The sequence below is a fragment of the Vitis vinifera genome, chromosome 4, assembly GCF_030704535.1.
Source record: "Vitis vinifera cultivar Pinot Noir 40024 chromosome 4, ASM3070453v1".
Taxonomy (NCBI): Eukaryota; Viridiplantae; Streptophyta; class Magnoliopsida; order Vitales; family Vitaceae; genus Vitis; species Vitis vinifera.
The window spans coordinates 21,235,249-21,261,334 of record NC_081808.1 but is presented as its reverse complement, the minus strand read 5'-3'; the positions used below and the strand labels follow the sequence as shown (position 1 = coordinate 21,261,334).

Here is a 26,086-nt window from a genome sequence, read left to right as displayed (position 1 = left end):
TTTGTAAACATTCTTCTTATAAAGGAACACATTCTTTTGACATTCAACTCAGGAATTGTACACTCCATGTCTACGCCCAACAAACACTACATAGTATGTTTGCATGTTCGTCATCTGATATAATTGTTGTTGGTTAATTTCTAATAATCAATCAAGTAATGACTATTGCAAAAGATAGTATAAAACGTATATAATTCACACATGTATACCACATTTTAGGATAATAATAGTGATGGTTAACTAAAAAATTCAAAATATAACATGTCAAAGTTGCAAATGAAGTTTTGAGACTTCACACAAGTAGTACTCTAGTCTAACTAAGGTAGTACCTAAGGTCGGTTAAAGTAGTACCTAAAGTAGATTAAGGTAGTACTTAAGGTAGATTAAGATAGTACTCAAGGTTTGAAATATCGAGAAAGACAGATATATCGGTATATATTTTGACACAAATATCAGTGAGAAGAAATTTATTCAAAATTCATAAAAATGTTTAAAAAAAACCCTAAATAAATAATAAAATAAACAAGAATACACATGTTAAAGTTATCTTATAAGTGTAATTTATTAAAGTATGATGAAGAAAAATATCGGTAAATAAGAATATATATGTCTTAATAATTTATTATTTATGTTATCAAATTAATTTTAATATATAAAATATTATAATTTCATTATTTTTTTAATAAATTTATATTTTTAATTTTTTAAAATAAAAACATTCAAAATTAAATAAAATTAAAAGGATAAATATACAAAATTTAAAAGTAAAGTGATAATAAGTTTTAAAAATAATATTAATGACATAAATGGTGATATATTTAATATTAAAACTATAATTTATTTAATTTAAATGCATTCAATAATGTAAAATAAATTATGATGCATATATGATTTTTTTAATTTATATATTTTTATATTTAATTATCATATCAATGATATAAAAAAAAGACTTGTTAATAAAATTATAATAATAGTTTTTATAATTTTATTAATTAATTAAATAAAATTTAAAATAAAATATTTAGAATTAATTTAGTTATTCTTTTAATAATGAATTTTAACAAATTGATTGTGAATATACATTAACAAACACAATTGTGGCCTAAAGGTAATTGGGCTCAACTCCAAGCCTTTTGACTTGGAAAGGTTTTGGGTTCGAATCCCCTCCTATTGCAAACGCGTCCCACTCTATCAGCGGCGTAAGTGCAGGTGGCCACGTTGACTCTTTGAAAAATTGGAAAATTTCAAGAAATATCGAGGAAAATGTTGAAATGTCAACAATATTTCCGAAAAATTAAGGAAAAATCAGCCGACTGACTTTCAGTGTAAAATATTGTGTCGACCCCCTATGATATCCGAAATTTTAATGATATTTCGTTGAAATATCCCGACATTTTAAACACTGGTAGTACCTAAGGTACAGTCACCACTATATCAAAGGTGCATATAATGTCATGCTCTAATGTTTACAAATAAAGTAAGTAATGTCCACAAATGAAGTTTCGAGGCTTTACACATGTAGTATCAAATTATATATTTAATTTTAATTCTTCATTAATAATTTTAATTTTATATAATATATAAGTTATATATTATATATTTATTACATCACCGGTTCAACCACTGATTTGATTAGTGAACCGTGAACCGATAACTTTCTAGTTCAATGACTAGTCCGATTTTGAAAACATTGATTTTTTATGTTTCAGATTTGAGAAGTTTTAGATTCTTAGAAAGATATAAATATGCATATTGGAGTTTTAAGAGTTTTTTTTTTTTTTTTGAAATGAGAGAAATTTTGGATTTAAGAACTAGTATCTCCGATTCAGCTAGGTGAGGAAGTGTAGCGAGATGAGATAAAATGTTCCCAAATGAGAGAGATGAAAAGTTTTTGATTTGGGAAATAAGAGGTGTTGTCGGGTCGAGTGTTTTTTGAGAACTTTCAAATTCTAATTTTCGTGTCTTGTTTAATTTTAAAAGGTTTTGTTGACATGGAAGCTGACTTGTTGTTGACTTGGAGACATTGAGGGGCAATATGGGAAGTGAAAATGTAAACATGACATAATGCACGAGAAAAATAATATTTTCCCCATTAATAGGGAAATCTTATAATTCATATACTTGGGGTTCCAATTGTATATAATTTTCAAATCACAGGATGAAAACACAAGTCTTCCTAAAAATAAGAGTTTGGAGCCAAAGTAATTGTTATTAAAAAGCAAAGAACCAAAATAGTGCATATTTCAAAGTAATTGCCAAAGTAATTTTTTGAGTCGACATCAATAGTTTTTCTTTTACTTTTCTTTCCCATTCAACAGGACTTTTATCCTAAAACTCTTGTTTTTTTATTTGAAACCCTAACTATCATTTTCTCTCCTCACCATCTACGACTCCCACCATCTGCGACTCCCACCACCAGTTCCCACTAGCAGCGTCTTGCAATGACAGGTAAGTTTTTGAAGCAATTTATTTTTGGGTAAAATAATAGCCAAATGTTTGGGTAAGTGGGTATGAGGACACTAATGGTTCATGAGTTTGTTTGCCATCATTTTCCTCAGCTTTCTCACTAACCAAATGGAGAAAAATGAAACATTAAAAACACTGAAAATAAACAAAGAATCAAATCCTAAACAATAATTAACGTTTTATGCCCACTTTCCTTGCAATTACCAACCTCCTGTTTTATGCCCACTTCTATTTTAATTTTTTTTAAAAAAAAAATTAATTTCATTTATTTTCAATTTATAAGTGTTATTTCTAAGTATGTGACATATATATATATATTTATTTTAGCACACCCAATATTTAATATTTATATTCCATTAATATTTATTTTAGATTTCTCATTGTGGCCAACTTATTAATTACAAAATTAAATTAATTAAATTACTACTTATGAAATGATAATATATTCGTACATAGATCCTACAAATCTTATAATATTTAATAGAAAGAAGAAAGAAATTTGTTGACAGATCGGAGGGTTGGCCGCGTCCATCAACTCCCCTTGTGTTCGTCGTGGACGCTTGGATGAATGCACTATAAGGTTAGGGTATGCGTCTTTCCTAACAACAATTGTTTTTAGAAGAGTTGGTAGCGCCCGAGGTCCTACAAGTGCTATCAGAGCCGAGGTCACGGGTTCGAACCTTAGGGATGTCACTGGGGGGGGGGGATTGTTGGCAGATCGGAGGGTTGGTCGTGTCCATCAACTCCCATTGTGTTCATCATGGGCGCTTGGGTGAATGCACTATAAGGTTAGGGTATGCGCCTTTCCTAATGACAATTGCTTTTAGGAGAGTTGGTAACACCTAAGGTCCTACATGAACAATTGCTAGAAATGATATACTCAATCATTGACATCAATAGAGAGCTGGAAATGATATACTCGATCATAGACATCAATAGAGAACGTTTTCAATTAATTCTTAGTTGTAAGTATCCTATGAAAAGATGGAATAAATTCCAACATTGCCCACTAAAGAATGATAGTGGCGTAGCTTGAATGTTAGAAATGCATAACAGATTTGTGATGAATGAAATTGAGTTATTTGTTGAACAAGTACTGATTGACTTACAAATGAATTCACCAATTGGTAATTGCATACCTTCGTTACTTGGTGAAAATGATGGTACTAGTAATGTTCAAAATCCATTTACTTTTGAGCATAAAGTGAAAGAAGATGAGGAAAATGAAGAAGAAAGGCAATGTGATGATGACAATGTAGGAGCTGAGAATGTTCATAATGATGATAATCCTGATAGAGAATGTAATTCATCTTTTTTAGTTGTTCGTGAGACAATTGAAAAAAAACAAATGAGATATGTGGTTGTGGGGGGAGGGAGATGTAACTTGTCAAACAATTCAAATATAGAGGATCTAGATGACCCAATTGAATTATCTCCAATGCAATATCATTTGGCACCATCACTACAATTTGAAAATATTGAAAACATTGGTCATGTTGTATCAAGTGATTGGACCCTATGAGGAAACACTCTTACGGGATATCCAATCGAAGAGTTCACATTTGACCAAATATTTAATTCCAAATGAGATTTGAAACATGTAAAGATGTACTCTATTAATTCGCACCAAGAGTATATCGTTTTGTCATCCACAAAGAAATTGTTGGTCCTAAGATGTAAAAAAGTTGAACAGTCTCAATGTCCTTGGAGACTTTGTGCTACAGTTGTTAAAAAGACATCTTTATTTGAAATCAACAAATATGGTCATCTACCGTAGATGTTCATAGCGAAAGAGAAAGATTCCATCATGTGGGACACATTGAGAGCTTTTTTCATGTTTGTAGAACTATTATAGTTTGGTTGATTCATTTAAGTTTATATAAAATGTCAATTCAAATTCGTGATGTTATGTTATTCACTTGTTTCATTGATAATTCAAACAAATAAAACTCAAATGCATACTAAAACCTAAATGAAAGAAATTTTAAATAAACAAATTGTTACAACTATAACCTATTTTTCTTTTATATAATTAAAAAATTGTACATTTTAACTAAGACATAAGTTCAAATCAAACTTAATAAGGAAAAACCTAAAATCATAATCATTGACATTAATTTTCATATGAAAATATAAAATTTTAAAATAATATAAACAATTTGTTTTGTTATTTAAAAATTTTAAAATAATATGAAAAAAAATAATTTTCTTTAATTCATATGTGATAAATTCATAAAACAAATAAATATTTTATTTACCATAAATATTTAAAATTTTATAGGAATGCATATAGGTGAAATTATTTTCTCAAAATTTCAAGGAAAATTTGAAAAAAAGAAAAAAAAAAATTTTAAAATAGTACTAAAGAAAATTTTTGTTAAGGATAGTTTTAAAATCACAGTTAATAACCGTGGTTCTAAAAAAATTGTAAAATCACAATTACCGACTGTGGTTGTGGTTTTAAGGATATTTTTTTTATTTTTAAAACCACAGTTATTAACTATTGTTGTAAAGAAGATTTTAAAAATAATTTTAAAATCACAATACTAACTATTGAAAATTGTTATGGGATGTGGTTTAAAGATATTTGTAAAATCATAATTAGTAACTATGGTTCTAAAGAAAATTCTAAAACCATAGTCCATGATGGTGGTTTTCAGGATATTTTTCAAATTATAGTTATTAACTGTGATTTTATGGTTATTATGATAAAGAATATTTTAAAAATAATTTTAAAGTCACAATATGACCATTAAAAATTAAAATAGGGGGTGATTTAAAAATATTTTTGAAATCATAATTACTAATTGTGGTTTTAAAGAAAATTATAAAACTACAATCCATAACTATAATTTTAAGAATATTTTTGAAACTTTTAAAATTATAATATGGTTTTTTACACTAATGACAAAAAAAAAAACTCTATGGATGATTATATGGGTAGAAAATAATAATTTAATAAATATTTTGAAGGGGACAATATTCTCCTTACTTTTTTCTTCAAAAGGATAATTTTCGACTTAAAACTCTAAAAACAAGGCCCAGTCAAATGAAACGTGGCATGTGTACAGTCCTCTCGACGACGTGGCAAATAATGATTGGTTATAGAACCCGGAAAACGTACTTGCAGCCTTCGATTGTGAGGTGAAATACATGGACAAGCAATAAAAATCTTCCACTTTTTCTATTTTGAGCTAAAACGACGAATCGGCCTGTCGTTTTACGTGGTCAGTGCATGTATGACTTGAACGGTATCTGTGGCGGTTTGATCCTGCTGTTAGACGACAAGTTGGGGGCAATCCAACCGGAAAACTCGGATTGAAATCTCAAAGTGTCTTTTAGGCTATTTGTGCCCTCCAAATTGAGACCTGAAAATAGAGATTTTCTTAGGCCTGTTTGATCTCCGAGAAAAATTTTGGAAAAGATTTTACGAGGAAAATATTGGCTTCCAATTATCTTCTCTCCTATTGATCTTCCCTGGCTTTTCTCAGCAAACAAATAGAGTTTCGGGTTACAGCATCAATCTCAAAACCCTAAATCTCAATCCTTTTTTCATATACACTTGGTGTTTTCAGAGTGATCTGAGCTTCATGAATTGTTTCTTTAAAAATTGAAATATAAAATATTATTAGAAGCGAAGCTTTTATTTGTTTTTTGAGTATTAGATGGAAACTGAGCCAAAAAAGTCGAAAGGCTGGTGCTGGTGGATTTTAGTGTTAGCCATTGCGGCTATGGTGGTGGCATCGGCTACACTAACTATTTGGAGTAACGGTCGCCACTCCAAGGTGTCCTCAGTTCCAGATCGTCCGGGCAAAATTGCAGAGAACTATGCGGATGCTCTTAAGATTGCTATTCAGTTCTTCGACATCCAAAAATGTGTGCTATTATCTCTGTGTTTGTTGTTTTTTCTTCCTGCTCTGTTTGGTTTCTGAGAAAGTGAATCGGAAGAAATTTAATTTTGGGAGTTTAGGCAATTCAAAGTTATGGCATGTCTGAATTATCTTTGCTACTTTGCTACTTCGTTTTTGCAGCTGGTAAATTGGTGAATAACAAGATTGATTGGAGAGGTGACTCGGGATTAGAAGATGGACGTGAAGAAATGTTGGATCTATCAAAAGGAATGTATGATGCAGGGGATCATATGAAGTTTGGATTCCCCATGGCTTTTACTGCAACAGTGCTGTCCTGGGCCATTCTTGAATATGGAGATCATATGAAGGCAGTGAAGCAGCTGGGTAATGCCCAAGCTTCACTTAAATGGATCACAGATTACCTTATCAATGCCCATCCTTCCCCAAACCTGCTCTATGTTCAGGTTGTTGCAAACTTTTTACTCTCAATTTTGCGAGCCAAACAGTGGAAATGCTCTCTGAATTGCTGTGTTTTGTGTATAATTAAAGGTAGGTGATCCAGAATTGGACCACGAATGTTGGGAAAGGCCTGAAGCCATGACGGAGAAAAGGCCGGTCACACAGGTGAACACATCATTTCCAGGAACAGAGGTTGCAGCAGAGACAGCAGCAGCTATGGCATCGGCATCTCTAGTTTTCAAGAAAATCAACTCCAGTTATTCAAATTTGCTCCTTAAGCATGCCCAGCAACTGTTTACCTTTGCTGACACTAACAGAGGTTCTTACAGTGTCAGCATTCCCCAAGTGCAGCCATACTACAACTCTACGGGATATGGAGATGAACTCTTGTGGGCAGCTTCCTGGCTCTTTCATGCAACCAGAGATGAGTCATATCTCAGATACGTGACTCTACAAAATGGGGATGCATTCGCTAGATGGGGAACTCCCACTTGGTTCAGCTGGGATGACAAGCTTGCTGGGACTCAGGTATTTGTTTAGAATGCAAAATTTCGATCGTCTCATTCTTGAATATTTTTACATTTCCAGAAAGTAGGTGCGCAAGAAAAGATACAACAGTCCATTGTTTGACAAAAAATTCAATGATTTTTAATAGAGTGGATTGGTAATAGCCTATTATGATATCCTGTATAAAGAAAATTTTTTTTTAGGATATGTTTGAACTCCTTTTATAACCTTACCTACCTGTTTTAAAGCTTTGAAGATCTATTGGATCTAAAACAGATAATATTTACATAGTTAGGAGCAGGTCATTACAAATGGTATTGGTCTCCAGGAGAGTGATTGTAATTTCCCATATAGCCATGAGTACCAATTGGGACACTATATACATCCCACTGGAAACAGGCCGTTACAGTGACCCCTAATGGTTGGGGGCTTCTTACATGTTAACAATTTTGCAATTCCTCTCCAGGTTCTGCTGTCCAGGGTAAACTTCTTTGATACAACAGAGATCTCAGATGGAGAAAATATTGGCCTGCAGATGTATAGAAAAACTGCAGAAGCTGTTATATGTGGGCTTTTACCAGATTCGCCAACAGCCACATCCAGCAGAACAGACAGTAATATTCTTTTCTGATATTCCTTTCCAGGTTCTAAATTCTACTGATATTTTGCCACAAGAGCCTTTCATTTGATGGATCTTTCAAAACAAGTCCTACAATTCGAAAGTGTTTGTCTGGATCCAAAAGAGAAACAGTCAATCATAAAACACATAGAGCATCATATTTCTGTTTACTTCTGAAGGCAGTTTCTCCAGACTCCTGAGCCAGTGGATAATATCTTTCTGATGCAGGTGGCCTGATATGGGTAACCGAGTGGAACCCTCTGCAGCATTCCGTGGCTTCTGCCTTCCTAGCTGTTATTTATAGTGATTACATGCTTACATCCAAGACAGAAACCCTCTACTGCAGTGGGAAACACTACAAGCCAGCAGACCTTCGCAAATTTGCCATTTCGCAGGTATGCTCTTCATTGGCAACAAGGTCTATACAGTTCTCATGCATAACAAGCAGGCGCTGGAATTATCATTCAGCGTATTCTAAAACTAATTCCAACTTCTGTAAATCTATCTGTTACATTCTGAGTTTTTCTTGCTTCTCTTTGTATCTCCTCATCTGATGGAAAAAATACCTACAGACTGAGTATGTGTTGGGGAACAATCCCATGAACATGTGCTATCTTGTTGGGCATGGGAGCAACTACCCACAGTATGTTCACCACAGGGGAGCTTCAATTCCTGTTGATGCGGAGACTGGCTGCCACGATGGGTTCAAGTGGCTTGAGTCACTTGACCCCAATCCAAATCTAGCGGTGGGAGCACTAGTGGGCGGGCCATTCCTGAATGAGACCTACATTGATTCCCGGAACAACACAATGCAAGGTGAGCCAAGCACTTACAACAGTGCCCTCCTTGTAGGCCTTCTCTCAGGCTTGCTCACCAGTTCTTCAGTAGTATCTTCTTTCTCTTGATATGAGCCCCCGCCAGTGTATGAGGTGACTCTAACCTTTCTTTATAATGTGTAAATATGACCTGAAATTACTAAATTAGTGATGATTATTCTTCCTTCACCTGGACCCAATTGTCGATCATCTTTTTAGTTTATGCTTTGGATTCATGTTTGGAGAGAGTAGTGTGTCAGCTGGAAAAATATTGATTCATAACTATTATCAAGGTATGTTTCTTAACAAAAAATAAGAATATTTGAAATGATTTCGTGAAAGAATATAACAAAGGCAAGATGTTTAGAAAATAGTTTTTTTTTAAAACAAAAACAAAAAAGGCTCGTTTGGATGGAAGAATTTATTTTGTTTTTAAAAACAATTTCTTACTTTTATTTTATGAATTCAATTTATAATAATATGAAATACAAATTCATTATTAAAAAATAAAAATTAAATCTACAAGTATGGGTTAATGCTAAATATATATTTTTTAATTATGAAATAATTTTTTTATTTTAGTGAAATAAAAATTAGTATAAAATAAAAATAATTTTAATATTCATTTTTAATATAAGTCAAATAAGTACTTTAATTAATTTTTAAAATTTTTTATTTGACTATGATTTCTCATGCTTGTTTTTAGAAATTGTTTTTAAGTTAAAGAACCCAAAAAAGTTTTTTAATGTTTTATAAAAATAAGGATATTTGAGAAGTTATTTTTTGTAAAAGGATATAAAAAAGAAAAAAAAAACCAAAACAAAAAGACTTGCTTGGGTAAGTTGTTTTAAATTTTTTTTTTGATTTTGTAAAAACATTTTAAATTCAATTAATATAAAATTAATTAATTAAATTTAATTGAAGTCTTAGTGAAAATGAAAATAATTTTGTAATTACAAATAAATTTAAAAATAAATAGTAATATTATAATAAAAATATAAATTATATTTTTAGGAGAAAATATTCTATTTTATTATATGTTAGAAATATAAGAAAATTAATATCTTTCCATTTTTTTTTGTCAAAAATGAATAATACTAATTATAAATAGTATGTTATTTAAAATGAATAGTTAATAAAGTTTTACATTTTTAATGTATAGATGAACACACATTTAGTATTCTATATAATAATTTTATATAGAAGAGAAATATTAAAGTTATTTTAAACTGATTTTTATTCATAAATTTATATTATTAATGAGTTTATTATTTAATTTTTAAATTATTTTAAAAAATTAATAAACTTGTTAACAAAGGCAACATAATAAGGTTTTTTTTTTTTTAATTTGAAGTTAATTTGCTTAGCAAAAAAAATAAAAAATAATGATTTTATGCAAAAGAGAAATAATCAGATTGTGTATATTTTTCTATTATTTTTAAAAATTAATGAAAATAATATTTATTTGTTATATAAAAATTATTCATTATTTCATTTTGTTTTTAAAAACTGGAAAGAGAGAATAACAATCGAATAGTGTTATAAAATTTTTAAAATTGCTTTCTCTTTTTAAAAATACAAAATCGTTTTTAAAAACATAAAAACTGTTTTTAAAATCTCCGCAAAAACAAGCTCATTTTTTTTTATATATGTTTTAAAATGTTTTTTTTTTCCTAAAAAAACAGAATATCTTCTATTTTGTCCAAAAATCTTTGTGTTTATGATGTTTCTTTGAAGGAGTTTCTATCACATTAAAAAGGAATTATTTAAAATATCTTATTTTCCAAGCTTCCTATTTTAATTAAAATAATTTTTGAAATATAAGAAGCTTTAAATCAAGGAAAATATCATAAACCTTTTCTAAAATCTCGAAAGGGTATTTACGTAAATTGGGAGAAAGCACAGTGAACAAAAGCGACCCACCACCATCGCCATTTGCTCGTGTCACGCTTTTTAGTTCTACAGAAACGCGTGTTTGGACGAAGACGAACACCCGCACCTTCGCAAACACCCATTCTCCACAGGGAGTCAAACCCCATCGAACCTGCTTCGTTTCACTCACGATCACCAGGTGTCGTCTCTCCATCCCACATTATATTGCTGCGTTAAACCAACAAAATTTTTGATCAAAAAGTCCTCAATTGTCCATACTCGCACTTTGTTTTGTTCTGTTTTTTTTTTTTGTTCTCTGTTTTATTAACACTTCCGAAATTGCCAATTTTGTGACGAGTTAGGGTTTTGATCGGGATCAGGTGTGATTTCTTGGATTTGATTAGTGTGCGTTGAGCATATTCTTCTTACTTTGTGAATCTAGGGTTTAGTGAGTTCTCCTAGGGCCTTTTTTTTTTTTTTTTGTTTTGTGACCTTTGAGTTTTCAAATCTTGTTTCTCGTTTTCTTTGTGGCCTTTATTGTTGTTGGTGGTGATGTAGGAGATGATTGTAGAAGTTTTAAACCTAAAACAGCTTAGATTTATGATTTTATTTTTATTGAGTCGTTGTTTGGGATAAAAAAAGTTTTGTGTGGATGGTGTAAGTGATCTTGTTCTCTGAGCTTGTAGGAATGCATTTTGTTTTTATGAAGTAACAAAGTGGTGAAATTAAGTTCATGGGCTGATCAGAATTCCCCCCCTTTTTTTTTAATGGGAATTTGATGTTGTTATTACTAGTATTATGTGGAGGGTGCATAATTTTAACAACTGAGGTCTTGAATTTGGATATTCAAGACGATTCTCTAGTTGATATTGTTGGGGTTGTATGTTCCTGGATATGTGTTAATATCAGAGGCAAAATCTACAAAACTCAGAGATTTTTCCTTAATTTGCCACTGATTCATTGTAAATGTTCAAGGTTTAAAGTTTTTGACAGATTTTGTGTTTGGTCTGATGCTAATTCTCCATTTTGTATTTTTTGTTTGTGAATTTTTGAATAAGTGTGGATTCCGTTTGTATTTTGATCTTCGTTAATAATGGTGCTTAAACCAATTTGTATGATCTTTGATGACTAGAATGCAGACAGCTTGTACTGTTTTTCTTTCTTTCTAATGATATATTTGGAAGTTTGTATAGTTGTAACTTATACACGTAATAGCATAATGTAAGAGTTGTGACTGGATGTAGGAGTGATTGAATGTGCTTAATATGGCCGAACCTTGAACGAAAACTTTAGATTAGCATATCTCAAAAGCTTTGAATAGATAATACTTGTCTTCTTGCAGGATTGACACTTGTTTCTTTGTTTTCATGGACAGATATTTGAGGGCTGGTTTGCATTATCCTGCAACTCAGTCCTTATATTTGTGCCTTGATTGTTTTTGATTTTATGATTCAAAGTTCTGACATTGAGTTCTAACATTGTTTAGGGAATGACAGCAGAGGAAGATATTGACCTGTCAACTTTGACGTCTCAGCTAAGCCAAACACATCTAGTGTGGAAGAAGGAGATGGAACAGCGCCAAACCCAGGTGGATGTATTGCAAACAAAACTTGTGGAGGTAAGGGCTTGTATACAAGGGTCTGAGGAGGATTCAAAGAAGGAGTTAGATGTTCTTTGGCGAAGAGTCAAAACTATGGCTATATTATTGACATACTTGAAATCAAAAGCAAGAATCATGGCTGTTCCTCATTTGGCCCATACATCTTGTGGTATCAAACAATTAGAAGGGGTGGGGCTTGTTGACAAAAATGGCACACCATTGTCCAGTTGGTCTAAGAATGCTGATCTTTCTTCCTTTGATAGTTTAGATGATGAATCATGGCTTGAAATTCGTAAGCGGCATGGCTCCTTTGATGAACAAGATGGAGCTTATATTGGTGAAATACTCAAGTCTGTGCAGATGGTTGCTGATGTAATGGAAACTCTAGTAAAGAGGGTTATTATGGCAGAAGCTGAAACTGCAGTTGAGAAGGAGAAGGTAACTTTTAGTCAGGAAGAAATTAAAAAGAAGGCACACCAAATTGAAAACATGTCTTCAAAGTTAGAGGAGATGGAAAGGTTTGCCCTGGGTACAAATTGTATTCTAAATGAGATGAGGCAGAGGGTTGAAGATTTGGTGGATGAAACATCCAGGCAGAGGCAACGAGCTGCAGAAAATGAGCAGGAGCTTTCCCGTGTAAAGCAGGACTTTGAGTCTCTGAAATCCTACGTTAGTAGTCTCATCAGTGTAAGAGAGACACTGCTGTCATCAGAGAAGCAATTTCAAACTATTGAGAGGCTTTTTGAACGGTCAGTATAAATAGTTTTGCTTTCTATAGTTGAAATGAAGATATGCTATTTTTTTTATTATCAGGTGTTTTTTTGTGTATTGTTTGCATGGTTGTGTTACATCTTTGGTTCATATGCTAATAAATCTTGCTGAATTTGTATGCTTCACTAGCATATCTGTTGTTTACTCATGCTCTGTGTTCTGTATATGTTACATATTGCGTTCTTTATTGTGTGAAATCATATTATGGTGTGAATTAACTTGGTGAGGCATCCATTGGGGACTGTAGATTTAGCAATGAGAGAAAACTCATTGCATGGTCATTTGACTTTTCTCCTTGCTTGTTTATCATGAATCATATTTTTATTTTTCATTCTGATAAAAAAATGTTTTTATTTTTTATTCTGATAATTTATTTCTTTTGTATTTTTCGTTTTTATTATATTTCTTTCTGGAAATAGCACATCTGCAGCTAGTCTCCCAGTCTAAGAGACAAAATTTTCCGATTGGTTTCTTTCGATCTTTCAGATAACTCACAATGAGAATTCCTTAGGAAACCAATTGATTATTTCCTCTTTTCGATGATTTCTTTCATATGACCTGATAAATGTTTTAATAGAACTAGTACACTTCTCTCCAAGCTCAAATTTCATCTATTTGTAAAACTGAAATTACTGTTGAACTACTAATTTTCCTAAAAGCTTAAACTTATAGGATTTGGGCCTGCAATGTATATCATGTCCTTTAACTCCCTCCTTCACCTGATAAATGTTTCAACAGAACTAGTACACTTCTCTCCAAGCTCAAATTTCATCCCTTTGTAAAAATGAAATTACCATTGAACTACTAATTTTCCTAAAATCTTAAACTTGTAGGATTTGGGCCCACAATGTATATTATGCCCTCTAACACCTTGCTTTACTTGTAGCCTATTTTTTTTTTTTTTGGGCTTACATGGGAGCTTAATAAATTGGGAAATAAACATACGGTGGTGAGCTTGAACACATGACCTCTTACCAAGCTAAGCTTTGATATTGTGTTGAACTATCAATTTTTCTAATAGTTTAAGCTTGTAGAATTTGGGCTCACAATATATATCATGCCCTCTAGCAATTACTCCTCTCACCGTTTGCTTGTATTTGCATCACTTTGTTGCCTCTAAAAAAAATTGTGGCTTATAAGTGAATGTTCTTTTTGTGTTGCTTTCCTGTGTAAACAAGCTCATGATTGAGAGCACATGCTTGTTCTACTTTTCTCATGTTGCCACTGTGGAGCTGTCTGCTTGATTCCATATTGATACAGTCTTGCAGTTAGGACCCTTTTTGCTTGTTTGTGGGGTGTTTTGGGATTTTGAGTCTCACATGGAGGATTATTATCCTTCTTCGTACTTGGTCTTCTGTTGTTATAAAGTTTCTCTGTTTCCTGTGGGGAAAAAATGTTGCTATTGTATATGAACACAGTTCTATTCATAACCAGCTAGCCCTGTTCTCCATATGCCTTCTATTAGTAGTTATTTCATGGCAGGTAATCAAATTTGTAATTATCTTTCTTTACTTAAATGTTTTTGTTAATATGTGGCAGAATATCTGAGTATGCATTGAGTCTTCCAACCCTTTTAAATCATAATGCCTTAGTTTGAAACTTTGCAGGAATCTCTGATCCACAATTTCTATGTTTTTTATTGAAATTTAATCATTTCATTTCATTGATCTTGTTATATTGAAGATAAATTAATTATGTTGCTGAGTTATGTTATCAAATAACTGATTATTGTATCAAGGCTGTTTTGAGTAGCGTATCTGATGTTGCTTTGTTGAAGGTAGTAAAATGAATAATTCTTTTAAGACACGAGTGTAATAAAATGAATAATTATTATGTCTCTATGGCAAAGCCTTTTTGTACCCATTGCAGACATCCTGTGTACCTTGGTATATAGTCTTTTTGCTGATTATCTATAAATTTCTTGCTTATCAAAAGAAAAACAAAGAAGGAATAATTCAGGTAATGTCAAATATTTGCTCTTTAGTATTTTTAGATTTAATTTTGCTTGGATAAATAAAGCAATTTTCCTGACTTATAGTTGCTGTTCAAATTGGTGTTACAATGCTGACCCAGGTCACATCTCAATAACCATTGATATGTACCTTTTGAAGTGACTTCCTATTTTCAAACTGCTCCACTCCCCCCTATGCAGCCCCAAGCTGCAGAAGCTCCTTGTGAATTTGTCTCGCTATTTTAGGCCTTGGTATAACCATACCCAGCCTAAAATTGGGATTAGAGTTGATTCATAGATTTGTCGTGGTGAACTGGGATCTTTTCCAAATGGCATCCTGTGTTTCTGAGATTGGCTGAGGCTTGAACATTTAGGGTGGATTTATTCTTGGCCCAGCTGTGTATTTTGGCATCCTTTCTTTATGATATCCCTTACATCTTTTTTTTCACCTGCCAGATTGTGGCTTGGTGATAAGCCACACAATTAAGAGGCTCAAAGTTTCAAAGATCATCTCAATTACAGATCATATCACACTTTAGAGCCTGAACTTTATTCTTGGTCTTGTCTGGCACCATGAAAACCATGTTCTGGTTAGGTTTCGGCTCTGCCAGATTTGACCTGGCTTTTTGTATTGCTAGTTTGCTGGTGTTATGTTCCAGCAGTAACCACACCTTGCTCCAAGATTGTTATATTGAGGCCAGCATTACCTCAGGCAGAGTGTCATTCCAAGGCCATCTGGGGTGGTTGACTGGATATCTTGCAAGAATGCAAAAAATAGACCTCTCCATGATTGTAGTGATTTGTAAACCTCTTTCTCTGTGGTGGTTTCTATTTTTAGCCTTCCTCTTTGCAAGCTACTTTCCTGACTGATTTTATTATTTAATTTTGTTTGGAAGCAGGCTAGTTGCAAAGACAACACAGCTGGAGGGTGAAAAAAAGCAGAAAGAGACTGAAGTCCAGAAACTTATGGAAGAAAATGTGAGGTTGAGTGCTCTTCTTGACAAGAAGGAGGCCCAACTCTTGGCCATGAATGAACAGTACAAGTTAATGGCCCTGAGCTCTTCCAACATTTAATTTGGTAAAAATTATCCTTTGCGGTGCCTGTTGGCTCCCTCTGCAAGGTTGTTTGGCTAAAAGCCACCTGCTTGCTTTCTGGAGAAGAGTTGTGTGAGGAAATGAATGAAAGTGGATTGTGAAGAAGACTCCCTCGGATCTTTCCTTCAAAATGTAACATTGTGAAGAGCCTGCTGAGCTTTTATTATCTAGTGCTGTTACTCTCCTGTTGTTAAAACTTTGATTGGCATGTTAATCAATTAGTTCAGATGCCGTGTGCATCTTTGCTGAAGGTGCTTGGGATCTCAGTTAGGCCTGCAATGGTGTAGCTCTACCTTTTACCGAAGTGTTTACCCAAAAAAAAGAAGAAAAAAAAAAGAGGGAAATCTGTGTAAAGAAGTTTTTATTGACACCCTCTAATCTCTATAGAAAATAGGGATGAGAAGGTGGCAGCTTTTTGGGCTTGCGTTTTTCTCCACGCTACTCTGCCAAATGTCCACTGAGTTTTTCTAGACTCCCTTGGTTGTGGCTTTGACTCTTTGGCTTCACCAACCTTGGTTTAATCCACTTGGTGGGGAAATTGGACAGGTGGAGAATGTTTTATGCCTCATCCTCCCCTTATGTTAATTATAAAATTTAGAAAAAAAATCATTTTTTATTTATATAAAAAATATAATTAAGAAATGCATGAAATGATTTTACTTAGAAATGAAATAACAGTAATTTGGGAAAAAGGGGAAAAACATTCAAAGAATCTTATAAGTCATTGAAAAATGGTTTGAATTCATTGTTAAGATGATTCATTCCATATATTATAGAAACACAAAAAATAGGGGTTTGTTTAATAATTATTTTTGAAAATGGTTTTGAAAAATAATTTTTAAGAATTATTTTTTGATATTTAATAAAAATAAAATTTTGTTTAAAAATCTAAAATATTTTGAATATTTTAAAATAAGTTTTATAAATAATTTTTATGTCTAATATGTTATTTTCAAACATCTATATCTTTATATAATCATGTTTTAAAATATTTTTAAAAATAATTAAAAAAATGTTACATGCAAGTACTCTATTTTTTTTTTTTAAATAGAAAAGAATTTTTTATTATCATTTTTATGGAAAATCGTTCTTTGAAAACGGTTAACAAACAACAGGGCATAGAAATTTTAAACCTCCCAACTTTTTCGTATTTCAATGCAATTATTCCAACCTTCATTTCTTTTCAATCTTGACATGACTGCAGCTGTCCACCTTATTCTTTTCTGGGAAATACAGGCTTTGGTACACCAGTTTAATGGTTTATCATTTGATCAAATATCCCTAATAGTAATAACCCTTTATTTAATGGGTGGGTTGGTGGACTAGCGGAAGAGAATTGGAAAAATATAGTACCCACTGACCAAGCACACTATCCTGTGGTAACTCTCAAATGTGAAGATCCAAATCCTAATCCTAATCCTAAGGCACGAAAACGATTTTGGAACTGAAACCCTAATGGTATGAGTGATGGGTACCCTGGTATTTGAAGACCAAGTTGTTTAAATGCCTCATACGCCATCCCTTTCTTCCCCCAGGAATCAATCGGACGTCTCTGAATCCGCCATTAAACTGCAGCGCCTCGTTATGGGAAGATCTACTGACGATCCTGAGAAGAAGGTACTCACTCTTCTTTTACACTTGGTACGTCTGCTACTTTATGAACATTATACTTGTAACTTGGCCCTAGTTTTTAGGTAACACCCATTCAGTTGATTCATGTTTCTGGATTTTGCTATTTCGATCAAGCGACTGAAAATTGTCAAGATATTGGGATTTATTTCTGCAGGGAATGATGCCGTTTTTCAGCTGCATATGAATATGCTTTACTATTCTCTGTATCCTATTAAACAAGAGAGAGAGATGAAAGATTGGATTCGCTTAAGTTATTGAAAACCCAGAATTTAGATTCCTAGCTGCATAATAACCTTTTAATGCTGACTTTTGTGTAGATTCCGAACAGGAGACTCAAGGATGTTGAGATTTGCGTTCCAATATCATATGGGACAATCTCATTCTGGCTGGGTAGAAAAGCCAGTGAGTAAGTAACATCTTCTATGGATTTTGTTTGTCTACGCATGCTGCATGTTTGAATAACTTGCCCAAGTGTTTTTCAATCCTTTAGGTCTCAGTCGCATAAGTGGACTGTGTATGTTCGTGGGGCCACAAATGAGGACCTTGGTGTGGTGATTCGGCGTGCTGTATTCCAATTGCATCCCAGTTTCAATAATCCTATGAGAGTGGTTGACTCACCCCCGTTTGAGTTATCAGAATCTGGGTGGGGTGAATTTGAAATTGCTATAACCCTCTATTTCCACAGTGATGTCTGTGATAAACAATTAGATTTGTGAGTTGTTTTCTTTCAATAACATAATTTCTTTTTTAAAAATTTTCTCTAGCGTGCAGTTTTGATTGTTAATGGTGCCTTAATGCTTTTATAGGTTCCACCATTTGAAGTTGTATCCCGAAGATGAATCTGGTCCCCAGTCTACCAAGAAACCTGTTGTTGTAGAATCATACAATGAGATTGTTTTTCCTGATCCTTTAGATAGTTTTTTTGCTCGTGTAAAGGATCACCCGGCTGTAATTGTGCCCAGGCTGCCTGCTAGTTTTAACTTGCCTGCTCCTGGTAGAACTGCTTGTGCTGTTTTACAGACTTTTGCTTATATAATTCCTTGAAGTTTAATTTGTTGTATGGACTTTGGCAGTGCCAATAGAAAATGCCAAGGAAAAGAAGAGAGGTGATACCAAAGATCATCCTTTAAATCAGTGGTTTGTGAATTTCTCGGAGGCAGATGAACTGTTGAAACTGGCAACAGCACGTCAGCAGGTCATAATGGCTTTCTTGCCTAACCTTTTTCTGGTTTGAACATCTAGAATTCTTCATTATATCTGTACTTGCATGCAAATGAATATTTTGTGCACGGGTTGGATTGTAAATTGACGCTGACCTGAAACCCACCTGTTTCACCATAATTTATAGGGCTTTCTGTGCTTGAGCCTGATTTGAGCTGAGATTGGTTGATGTTTTTGGGGTCAGAGTTGACTCTGGCTAGGTTTGGACTATTCCTATCTCAACCAAGAGCCTGATTGATTCTGATTTAGAATAGGGGCTATTTGATATAAGGCGTTTAAACTTGGAACACCTTTGAAAACTTAGCCATTTTCCACTCCTCTTTCTGACTTCCAATGATATCCCACCTGCTTTTACATCACCATTTGATCTCTTGCCATGTATGCAATTAGAATTTATTGAAATGATGTATTCCTGTTGTATGCTGGCTAAATGTACATCCCAGATAACAAATCACTAAGTTTCTCATTTGAGGTGTTTTTCAGGATATGAGTTTTGAGTTTCATTCTATAGGCCATTCCTAATCACATCTGGTATCGATCTGTCAACATTAACATTGAACGGCCTCTTATGTTTATCTTGTATTGTGCATCAATGTTTTAGCATTTGTAGACTAGCGGAAAAAGTTTTTGACTGTGTTTGCAATGTGATAGGTGCAAGCTCATATTGTTAAGCTGAGAAGACAATTGAGCGTGATCGATGGACTGCCTCGGCCATTGAAACCAGCCTCTGATGAGTGAATGTGCGCATATCACGATAGAATTATTTGGAGTTTCCCCATCAGTTTGGAATATGTTTGATAAATGTTTTGAGATGTAAATATGTAGATTTGCTATGCTCTACAAACCTTGGGCCCATCTTTATTTTCATTGTAAATCCCTTCTTTTGTTGAGCTGACTGATCAAGTTTTTGTATCTATCCATGGTAGATGGTCATAGAGCATTGTCCTACTAGATATAGAGAACATTTTCCATTTTGATTGCTCTGCATGAGGCATTATTTTCTAGAGCTGAGAGGAATTTATTTACTCTCAATCACCTCTGGAATAATCCTTCATTCAGCAAACTGCTGTTATTAGCAACTGTATGTGCGATTCTGTGCTTCTGTTTGTGTGCTATTCTATGAATCTTGGTTTTCCTACCAAGAGAAAGAGGAAAGAAAGAAAGAAGAAAAAAGCTTCAAAGAGGGCATAATCAGGGAACAACTTGGGTGGTTTCAAATGAACCCTAACCTGAACTGAGTATTTAACAATTTTAATTAGATAATGATTTTTTATATATATAAATATATCCTAAATAATTAGGATTTATACTATATTATTTAATTAGTGATATTTAAACAAGTTAATTAATATTTAAACAGTTCATCTTATATAAAATTTAAAATAATTTATCATGTACCAAATTGTTGCATTAGATTAATGAATCTGATGTTGATGAGATTAAGAGATGTAATTTATTCATGTACAGAGTGAAATGTAAATTTTCATGGGTAAACTTTCTTTGGATTTTTCAATGTTGGGGTTTTTTTGTTTAGTTTTATTTTTTATTTCTTGGTGCAGTCCAACCTGAGTTTTAACTTGACTAACTCTTATAATCCAAGCCACTCAAACCTATCCTATATATTTTTCTTTAATCCAAGCTTTTATACCTTTTTCTTTTCTTTTATTGATTTTTGCTCGATACGACCTAACCCGAGTTTTGACTTGACTAACTCGTTTAACCTGATCAACCCGAACTTAACTCATATTTTTCTCTAATTCAAACCCAGCCTGATTTCAGCTTAAGCTTGAAAAAAAAAAGGTTTGAGTTGAACTCAGATTGGAGAACTTGGGTTATAAATAGGGTTGGATTGGATTGGAGATTGATGTTGAAAATCACTATCAACCTAATCCAAGTTGCTTGAGTGGCATCTGTCAGCATAATGAAACATGGGTCTTGCAGGTTTACAGGACCAGGAGTGAAGTTATGACTCTTACAGATGGTTTTCATCTCATATCATATGAAACGTTTCCTGTGGAATATTGGCTTGCATTTGTATGGCATGGGCTGCATGGAAATAGCTGTTGGCTCTATCTCTTTTTTCTTTTCTTTTTAGTTTATGTTTTTTTTTTAATTAAATTAATTTTATTTATTTATTTATTTTTGGGGTTGGGGTTTGGCATTGGCAAACGGTTGTTGAGAAGTCTATATGTGCTTTTGTCCATTATGTTTAGGGCTCAATTATGAAACAAAGTTTGTGAAGAATGTTGTAATGGTGGTGGAAGGTCATCTTCTGGTCTATGTTTTAATTTGTACTCCATTTCACATAAGGTGGGCACTCCATCCTTCCTATAAAAGTAGGCATCTTGATCAGCAATGAGGGCTTGCCAGGTCATGAAAGTGGTTTTAATTAAAGTTCAGTTTGATGTCATTCTTCCATTGAAAAAGCTTCCCATGAGACCTACAAGGGTCCACTTTCATGACAAATCTAAGATGGCTTCCTATACTTATCTGAAGCCCTTGAAAGCTTTGACAACCATTCCTACCAGTTTGTCTTAAATGCCCTGATTCTCCCCTTATAACCTTTCCTTCTTTCCTCTCTATTTCCTTCTCCAAATCAATCATCCTTTCACTCTTATTTTTGTGGTTCTATTTGGCATGCTAGGATTGATTCGGTCTATCTTGGGGATTAACTTTTTTTTTTTGTCCATTATCTACTCCTCATCAATGGAGCTAAAGCCAAGACCTAGCAACTAAAGACAAATAATGTCCCAAAACAGTCTTTGTATGGAAGATGCTCATGAGATACTCTGTTGGTAGATAAGTTTCTCTTTCTATTCCTAGATGCTTAGATTGGTAAGATCGAAGGTGTTGTAGGGAGTTGGGATGAGGTGATCTCTTTATATTATGTCTTGCTAAGAGTCTTTGGAGGCAAGAGTAACATGGCTTCCACATGCCAATCAACAGAGAGTCACCATCGGCCGAAAGAGAATTCCTTGTGTTGATTAGCTATGATGGTATCTGCCTTAGTGACATGGATTTGCTATCCACCAATTTCTATCATTCATATAACATGGAGGGAGCTGTCTTTGTAGACCATGGGCAGTGGTTGATTCTATTCTAGTCTCGTCTTCAGGACATTCTCTTGTTCCTTGCTATCTGGCTTGAGGTGGTAATATGGCATGTTTGACACACTAATGTGTCAACTCCACATAATTCACCCTCATGTGAATTGCTTCATATAGTGGAAAGGATGCCTGCTTGTCTGACCTCACTCTCTGTGGATGAGTGAGTTCTGACTCTAATGTGTATGCTGGACATGCCTTTAATGATAATGTCCTGGTGGTTATATATATACATATATATAAGGAATATATGTTACTTGGAATGAGAAAGAAAACAAGAGGTTAGCAGAGAAGACAGATAGACCAACTATACATAGCAGCCGTCTGGGGATAATAGCTTTCTCAGCCTTAGAACATGGGAAGGAAATTACTCCGGGTGATGGGAGCTAGGCTAGAGTTGCCAGTGGTGCTCATTCTCTGCTGATATATCTCTCTCCCCTCCTTTCAATTTTGATGGTCTAGGCTCTGGCAGCAGCACATGGGAAGTCAGCTGATGGTGTGACACCTTCTGCCTGTAACCTCTATCTTCAATACCTCCTACACTCTGTCTAAGATAGCTTTTATCCACAAGACCTATGGAAATTTTAATATCTATCAAAATAATGCTTCTTTCTTTAATGTGTTCAATGACAAATTCCATTTTGTAATTGCTACTCCATATCAGCATATGAAGGGGTCCAGCCACCATTAAATTATTCCTTCCGAGTAGACCCAGCATTATCAAATAGTGATTCTACAGAGACATGGTCTTTCTCATTGGCTCCTTAAGAGACCCTTTCTACTTTCTGGTATGGAAAAAATGGCAAGATTTATTGGTCACTTGACAGACAGCCACTGGAGGAGCCAAACCCAAGTTCTGTCAAGTGGAAAGCTACTAGCCAACTAGTAGAAACTATGAAAAAATTTTGGTTGCATAGTGGTCCATGGACCAGAAATTCATTCGTCAACAGAAGCTCCAATTACAATAACAATAACAATACAGGTCCATGATTTTGACACCCCATGATTTTCTTTCTACAAGGAATAGCTAATTCTCATTTGGACCTCTTCCATGCCCTCATTTAATAATGTTCTCATTATTAGTGGCCCAGAACCTGGTTGACCAGAACCAGCTCAGAGTTTGTTCTTTTTAAAATGGGTGACTTTGGTTCATCATCATCATTCCTCCCTTTATAATACTAGGTTACAAGCTCAATCTAATTGTTCAGTTGTTTTTATTATTCAGCTCCTAGTTAATCTGAAAGCTTTGCTGAACTGGGAACTTGTGTGGTTCACATGTTAGTTTTTTTATCACATGGGTTCCATGTAGTGATGGGGAAATTTTGCCTTCCTCACCAGCAATTGAAAAGTGACCCACTTTGACCTAAGTGGGTCAGTGTTCGGGTTTCAAAGCAGTGGATCTGTCCCTTTGTGCCATTTTAACATTGTGCCCCTAACTGAGAGAGGTTTCTCTTTTCTGAACTTAGATGTGTACTACCCTTTTTTTTCCCCTGATAATCTAGTCCATAGGTAGCTACTCCTCCCTTCTTCCAATGGTTGATTCCTAAAATTTTTCCCTGTTTGAGAGTTATGAGATGCCCTTTCTGCACTTCATGCAGAGGCTGAGAAGGAAAATAGTAATTTCTTTGGTCTTTATATTTACAACAATTTGACCAAAAGGTCCCTAGTCCTCCATTTTGATTGACATCAGGATGAAAAATAGAGTTAAATAAACAAACCAAAAAAGTTGTAGAAAAGAAAAATGATTAATCTTATAACTTATCTGCTCCTGACTTACCCCTTTGAATGATATGAAATTAGAATACTTGTGTCCAGTGCCTGTTGGTGAAGTACCTAATTGGAGGGTAAGGTGGCAACAGCAGCTGCTCAGGAGTGAAGGCGAAATTTAGTGAAATTATGAGTATCAGGGGCTCCCTTTTTAATGGATGTCTTTCCTTTCTAGACGGTTAGTTTTTATTGTTTGATAGCAAAAATAGAATATAGCAAAAATTTGGGGAGCTTCTTATTTGACTTATTAAGGAAATAAGGAAAACTTTAATGTAAATAATATTAGTTCAAAAACACAAAAATAAAATAATCCATACGACAGACTGACAATATTTTAAGATCAAATCACCCCACTATACTTTAGAGAATATTAAAGAGGACAAAACTAAATATAAATATATTTGGTTCCTAAAATATTTTATATTTCTTCACTCCTTGTAATTACATCTTGAACCACAAGTCTTCTCATTCTATCGAGTATCTTTCATTCTTTCTTATATCTCTATTGTCATATAATTTTTACTAGATTTATTTCTAATAACTTTCTTATTAAAAATATAATATTACAATAATATATAAACTTAGGAGATATTTTATATGATATCTTTTATACAAAATGAATGTAAGTTAATTAAGAATTTGGAACACTTTTCAACACTATTTTAGGAAGGAAGAAAAAAAAAAGAGCAACTAGTATCAAAGACAGCTGTTGCAACCATTTTAGCTCACTCTCATAATAACTTAAAGTATATTTGATAGTGATTTTTAATATTTTTAATATCTGAATAATAAAAATTTTCAGGTGTTAGAAACATAAAAAAAAATTGAAACGAGTTTTTAATATTAAGAAGATTATGGACTTCCATATTAGCTCATGCATCAACTGTTGGAAACCCAATTAAGTCATCCCATCCTTTAATATATCATATCAAGTAGTCATGACTCATGAGGACTAAAATATGGTACACTGTACACATAATACCATTAGTATCTCTTTTCTCCCAAGAGAAAGGCTTCACGTGAAATGTAGCGGAAGAGAGAGAAATATGGAAAGAATGTACGGTGAAAATTTTCCAAAAATGTTAAATGATTAAATGAAGATGAGAAGAAAGAGAGGTTGGAAATTCCTTCTTGGCAATTGGTTAAATGATTAGAGACAAAAATGTTAGAAAACTTGAAGTATATAGCTAAACCAAGCAGAGATGATAGAGAGAGAGAGAGAAAGAGGTCCCTGTTGTCTTTAGGAGATGGAACAGGGTAGGGTAAGCCCAATGGGGTAGGAACCTGCATGCACTTGTATACAGAAGGCGTATAACATCTGTGGTCTCTGCCTTGCCCCCACACTCCACATGATTTTGTTTCTCACTGTTTCTTCTTCTACCCCTCCCATAAATACCTCTCTAGCCCTCCGCTCCTCCCCCACCACCTTCACATCCCTCTCTCTATCCCTCTATCGCTCTCTCCCTTTTCCCCCCACCCACAATTCTCTTCCCCCCAGTCATCTCAAAACAGCATGGCTCTAAAGAAATCAAACAAACTACCTCAACCAGCAGCTCTGAAACAAATTCTCAAAAGATGTTCAAGCTTTGGGAAGAAACCTGGCTATGATCAAGGTAGCCTTCCAGATGATGTGCCAAAAGGCCACTTTGCGGTATATGTTGGTGAAAACAGAAGCAGATATATTGTTCCAATCTCATGGTTGGCTCACCCAGAGTTTCAAGGCCTACTCCAAAGAGCCGAGGAGGAATTCGGCTTTAATCACGACATGGGTCTTACCATCCCTTGTGAGGAAGTAGTTTTTCTCTCTCTAACAGCCATGATCAGATGAAAGAAAAGCTTTTCAAAGAGGTTGTTGGAGGGAGATGACAAAGATGAAGCTGAAGCTTCCTTCTTCTTCTTCTTCTTCTTCTTCTTCTTCTTCTTCCTCTTCCTCTTCGGATTAATAACTCAGTACTATAATGTTTTTGACCAAAAACCCCATTAACATTTTCCAGGGTTTCACGCCTGGTTGAGACTTGGGAGAACTAATATTGTTGAAGGAAATCATGGGAGCCTCCCCCATGTCTGTTTGATGGATCTCTCCTACGGTGTTTGGCCTTCTGTGTCTCCCTGAAGAGCAAGGCCTTCTCTTCACTTCTCACAGCTTGCATAGATTACAGATGTGTTTCTTCCTTGAGAGACCATTTCCAAATTGTAACAATCAACATGATTCAAGTGATCAGTTCTAATGATCTATTTTCCATAATCTGTACATTTTTCTCCTTTTTAATCTGGTATGCCAAGTTGTTTACATGTTTATGTATAGTTTTGAAGGAAAGAATCACTGGGAGAATTTTTTTGTCTGAATTTTTTAAAG

General features: G+C 33.9%; 3 protein-coding genes across 5 annotated transcripts; all 3 read left to right on the top strand.

Moving 5' to 3' along the window:
- The first annotated feature begins 5,699 nt into the window (after window positions 1-5,699).
- Window positions 5,700-8,904, top strand: LOC100267758 (endoglucanase 24). Its single transcript, XM_010650746.3, has 6 exons — window positions 5,700-6,342; window positions 6,498-6,781; window positions 6,867-7,304; window positions 7,750-7,897; window positions 8,131-8,297; window positions 8,475-8,904. Exons 1-6 carry the CDS (start codon window positions 6,132-6,134, stop codon window positions 8,805-8,807), a joined length of 1,581 nt encoding a protein of 526 aa, XP_010649048.1. The 5' UTR covers window positions 5,700-6,131; the 3' UTR covers window positions 8,808-8,904.
- A 1,692-nt stretch (window positions 8,905-10,596) lies between these two features.
- Window positions 10,597-16,256, top strand: LOC100262595 (uncharacterized). 2 transcript variants are annotated; one of them, XM_010650747.3, is made up of 3 exons: window positions 10,597-10,788; window positions 12,076-12,938; window positions 15,811-16,256. In XM_010650747.3, exons 2-3 carry the CDS (start codon window positions 12,079-12,081, stop codon window positions 15,983-15,985), a joined length of 1,035 nt encoding a protein of 344 aa, XP_010649049.1. In that variant the 5' UTR covers window positions 10,597-10,788; window positions 12,076-12,078; the 3' UTR covers window positions 15,986-16,256. The 2 variants fall into 2 exon arrangements, with proteins under 2 accessions (XP_010649049.1, XP_010649050.1); XM_010650748.3 differs by having other exon boundaries at window positions 10,778-10,969.
- An 820-nt stretch (window positions 16,257-17,076) lies between these two features.
- On the top strand, window positions 17,077-19,830 carry LOC100257470 (transcription initiation factor TFIID subunit 14b). 2 transcript variants are annotated; one of them, XM_010650750.3, is made up of 7 exons: window positions 17,162-17,464; window positions 17,542-17,623; window positions 17,956-18,044; window positions 18,129-18,350; window positions 18,445-18,632; window positions 18,712-18,833; window positions 19,511-19,830. In XM_010650750.3, the coding sequence occupies exons 2-7, from the start codon at window positions 17,591-17,593 to the stop codon at window positions 19,595-19,597; spliced, it is 741 nt and encodes a 246-aa protein (XP_010649052.1). In that variant the 5' UTR covers window positions 17,162-17,464; window positions 17,542-17,590; the 3' UTR covers window positions 19,598-19,830. The 2 variants fall into 2 exon arrangements, with proteins under 2 accessions (XP_002269156.2, XP_010649052.1); XM_002269120.5 differs by having other exon boundaries at window positions 17,077-17,623.
- The last annotated feature ends 6,256 nt before the right edge of the window (window positions 19,831-26,086 follow it).

Excerpts from the sequence above, each read along its gene's own strand:
- LOC100262595 (XM_010650747.3), top strand. The coding sequence starts at position 12,079 with ATGACAGCAGAGGAAGATATTGACCTGTCAACTTTGACGTCTCAGCTA. Across the intron at positions 12,939-15,810 it reads ATTGAGAGGCTTTTTGAACG|GCTAGTTGCAAAGACAACAC; the intron begins GTCAGTATAAAT and ends GTTTGGAAGCAG.
- LOC100257470 (XM_002269120.5), top strand. The coding sequence starts at position 17,510 with ATGCCTCATACGCCATCCCTTTCTTCCCCCAGGAATCAATCGGACGTC. Across the intron at positions 18,045-18,128 it reads CTGGGTAGAAAAGCCAGTGA|GTCTCAGTCGCATAAGTGGA; the intron begins GTAAGTAACATC and ends TCAATCCTTTAG. Across the intron at positions 18,351-18,444 it reads TGTGATAAACAATTAGATTT|GTTCCACCATTTGAAGTTGT; the intron begins GTGAGTTGTTTT and ends ATGCTTTTATAG.
- LOC100267758 (XM_010650746.3), top strand. The coding sequence starts at position 6,132 with ATGGAAACTGAGCCAAAAAAGTCGAAAGGCTGGTGCTGGTGGATTTTA. Across the intron at positions 6,782-6,866 it reads CAAACCTGCTCTATGTTCAG|GTAGGTGATCCAGAATTGGA; the intron begins GTTGTTGCAAAC and ends GTATAATTAAAG. Across the intron at positions 7,898-8,130 it reads CACATCCAGCAGAACAGACA|GTGGCCTGATATGGGTAACC; the intron begins GTAATATTCTTT and ends TTTCTGATGCAG.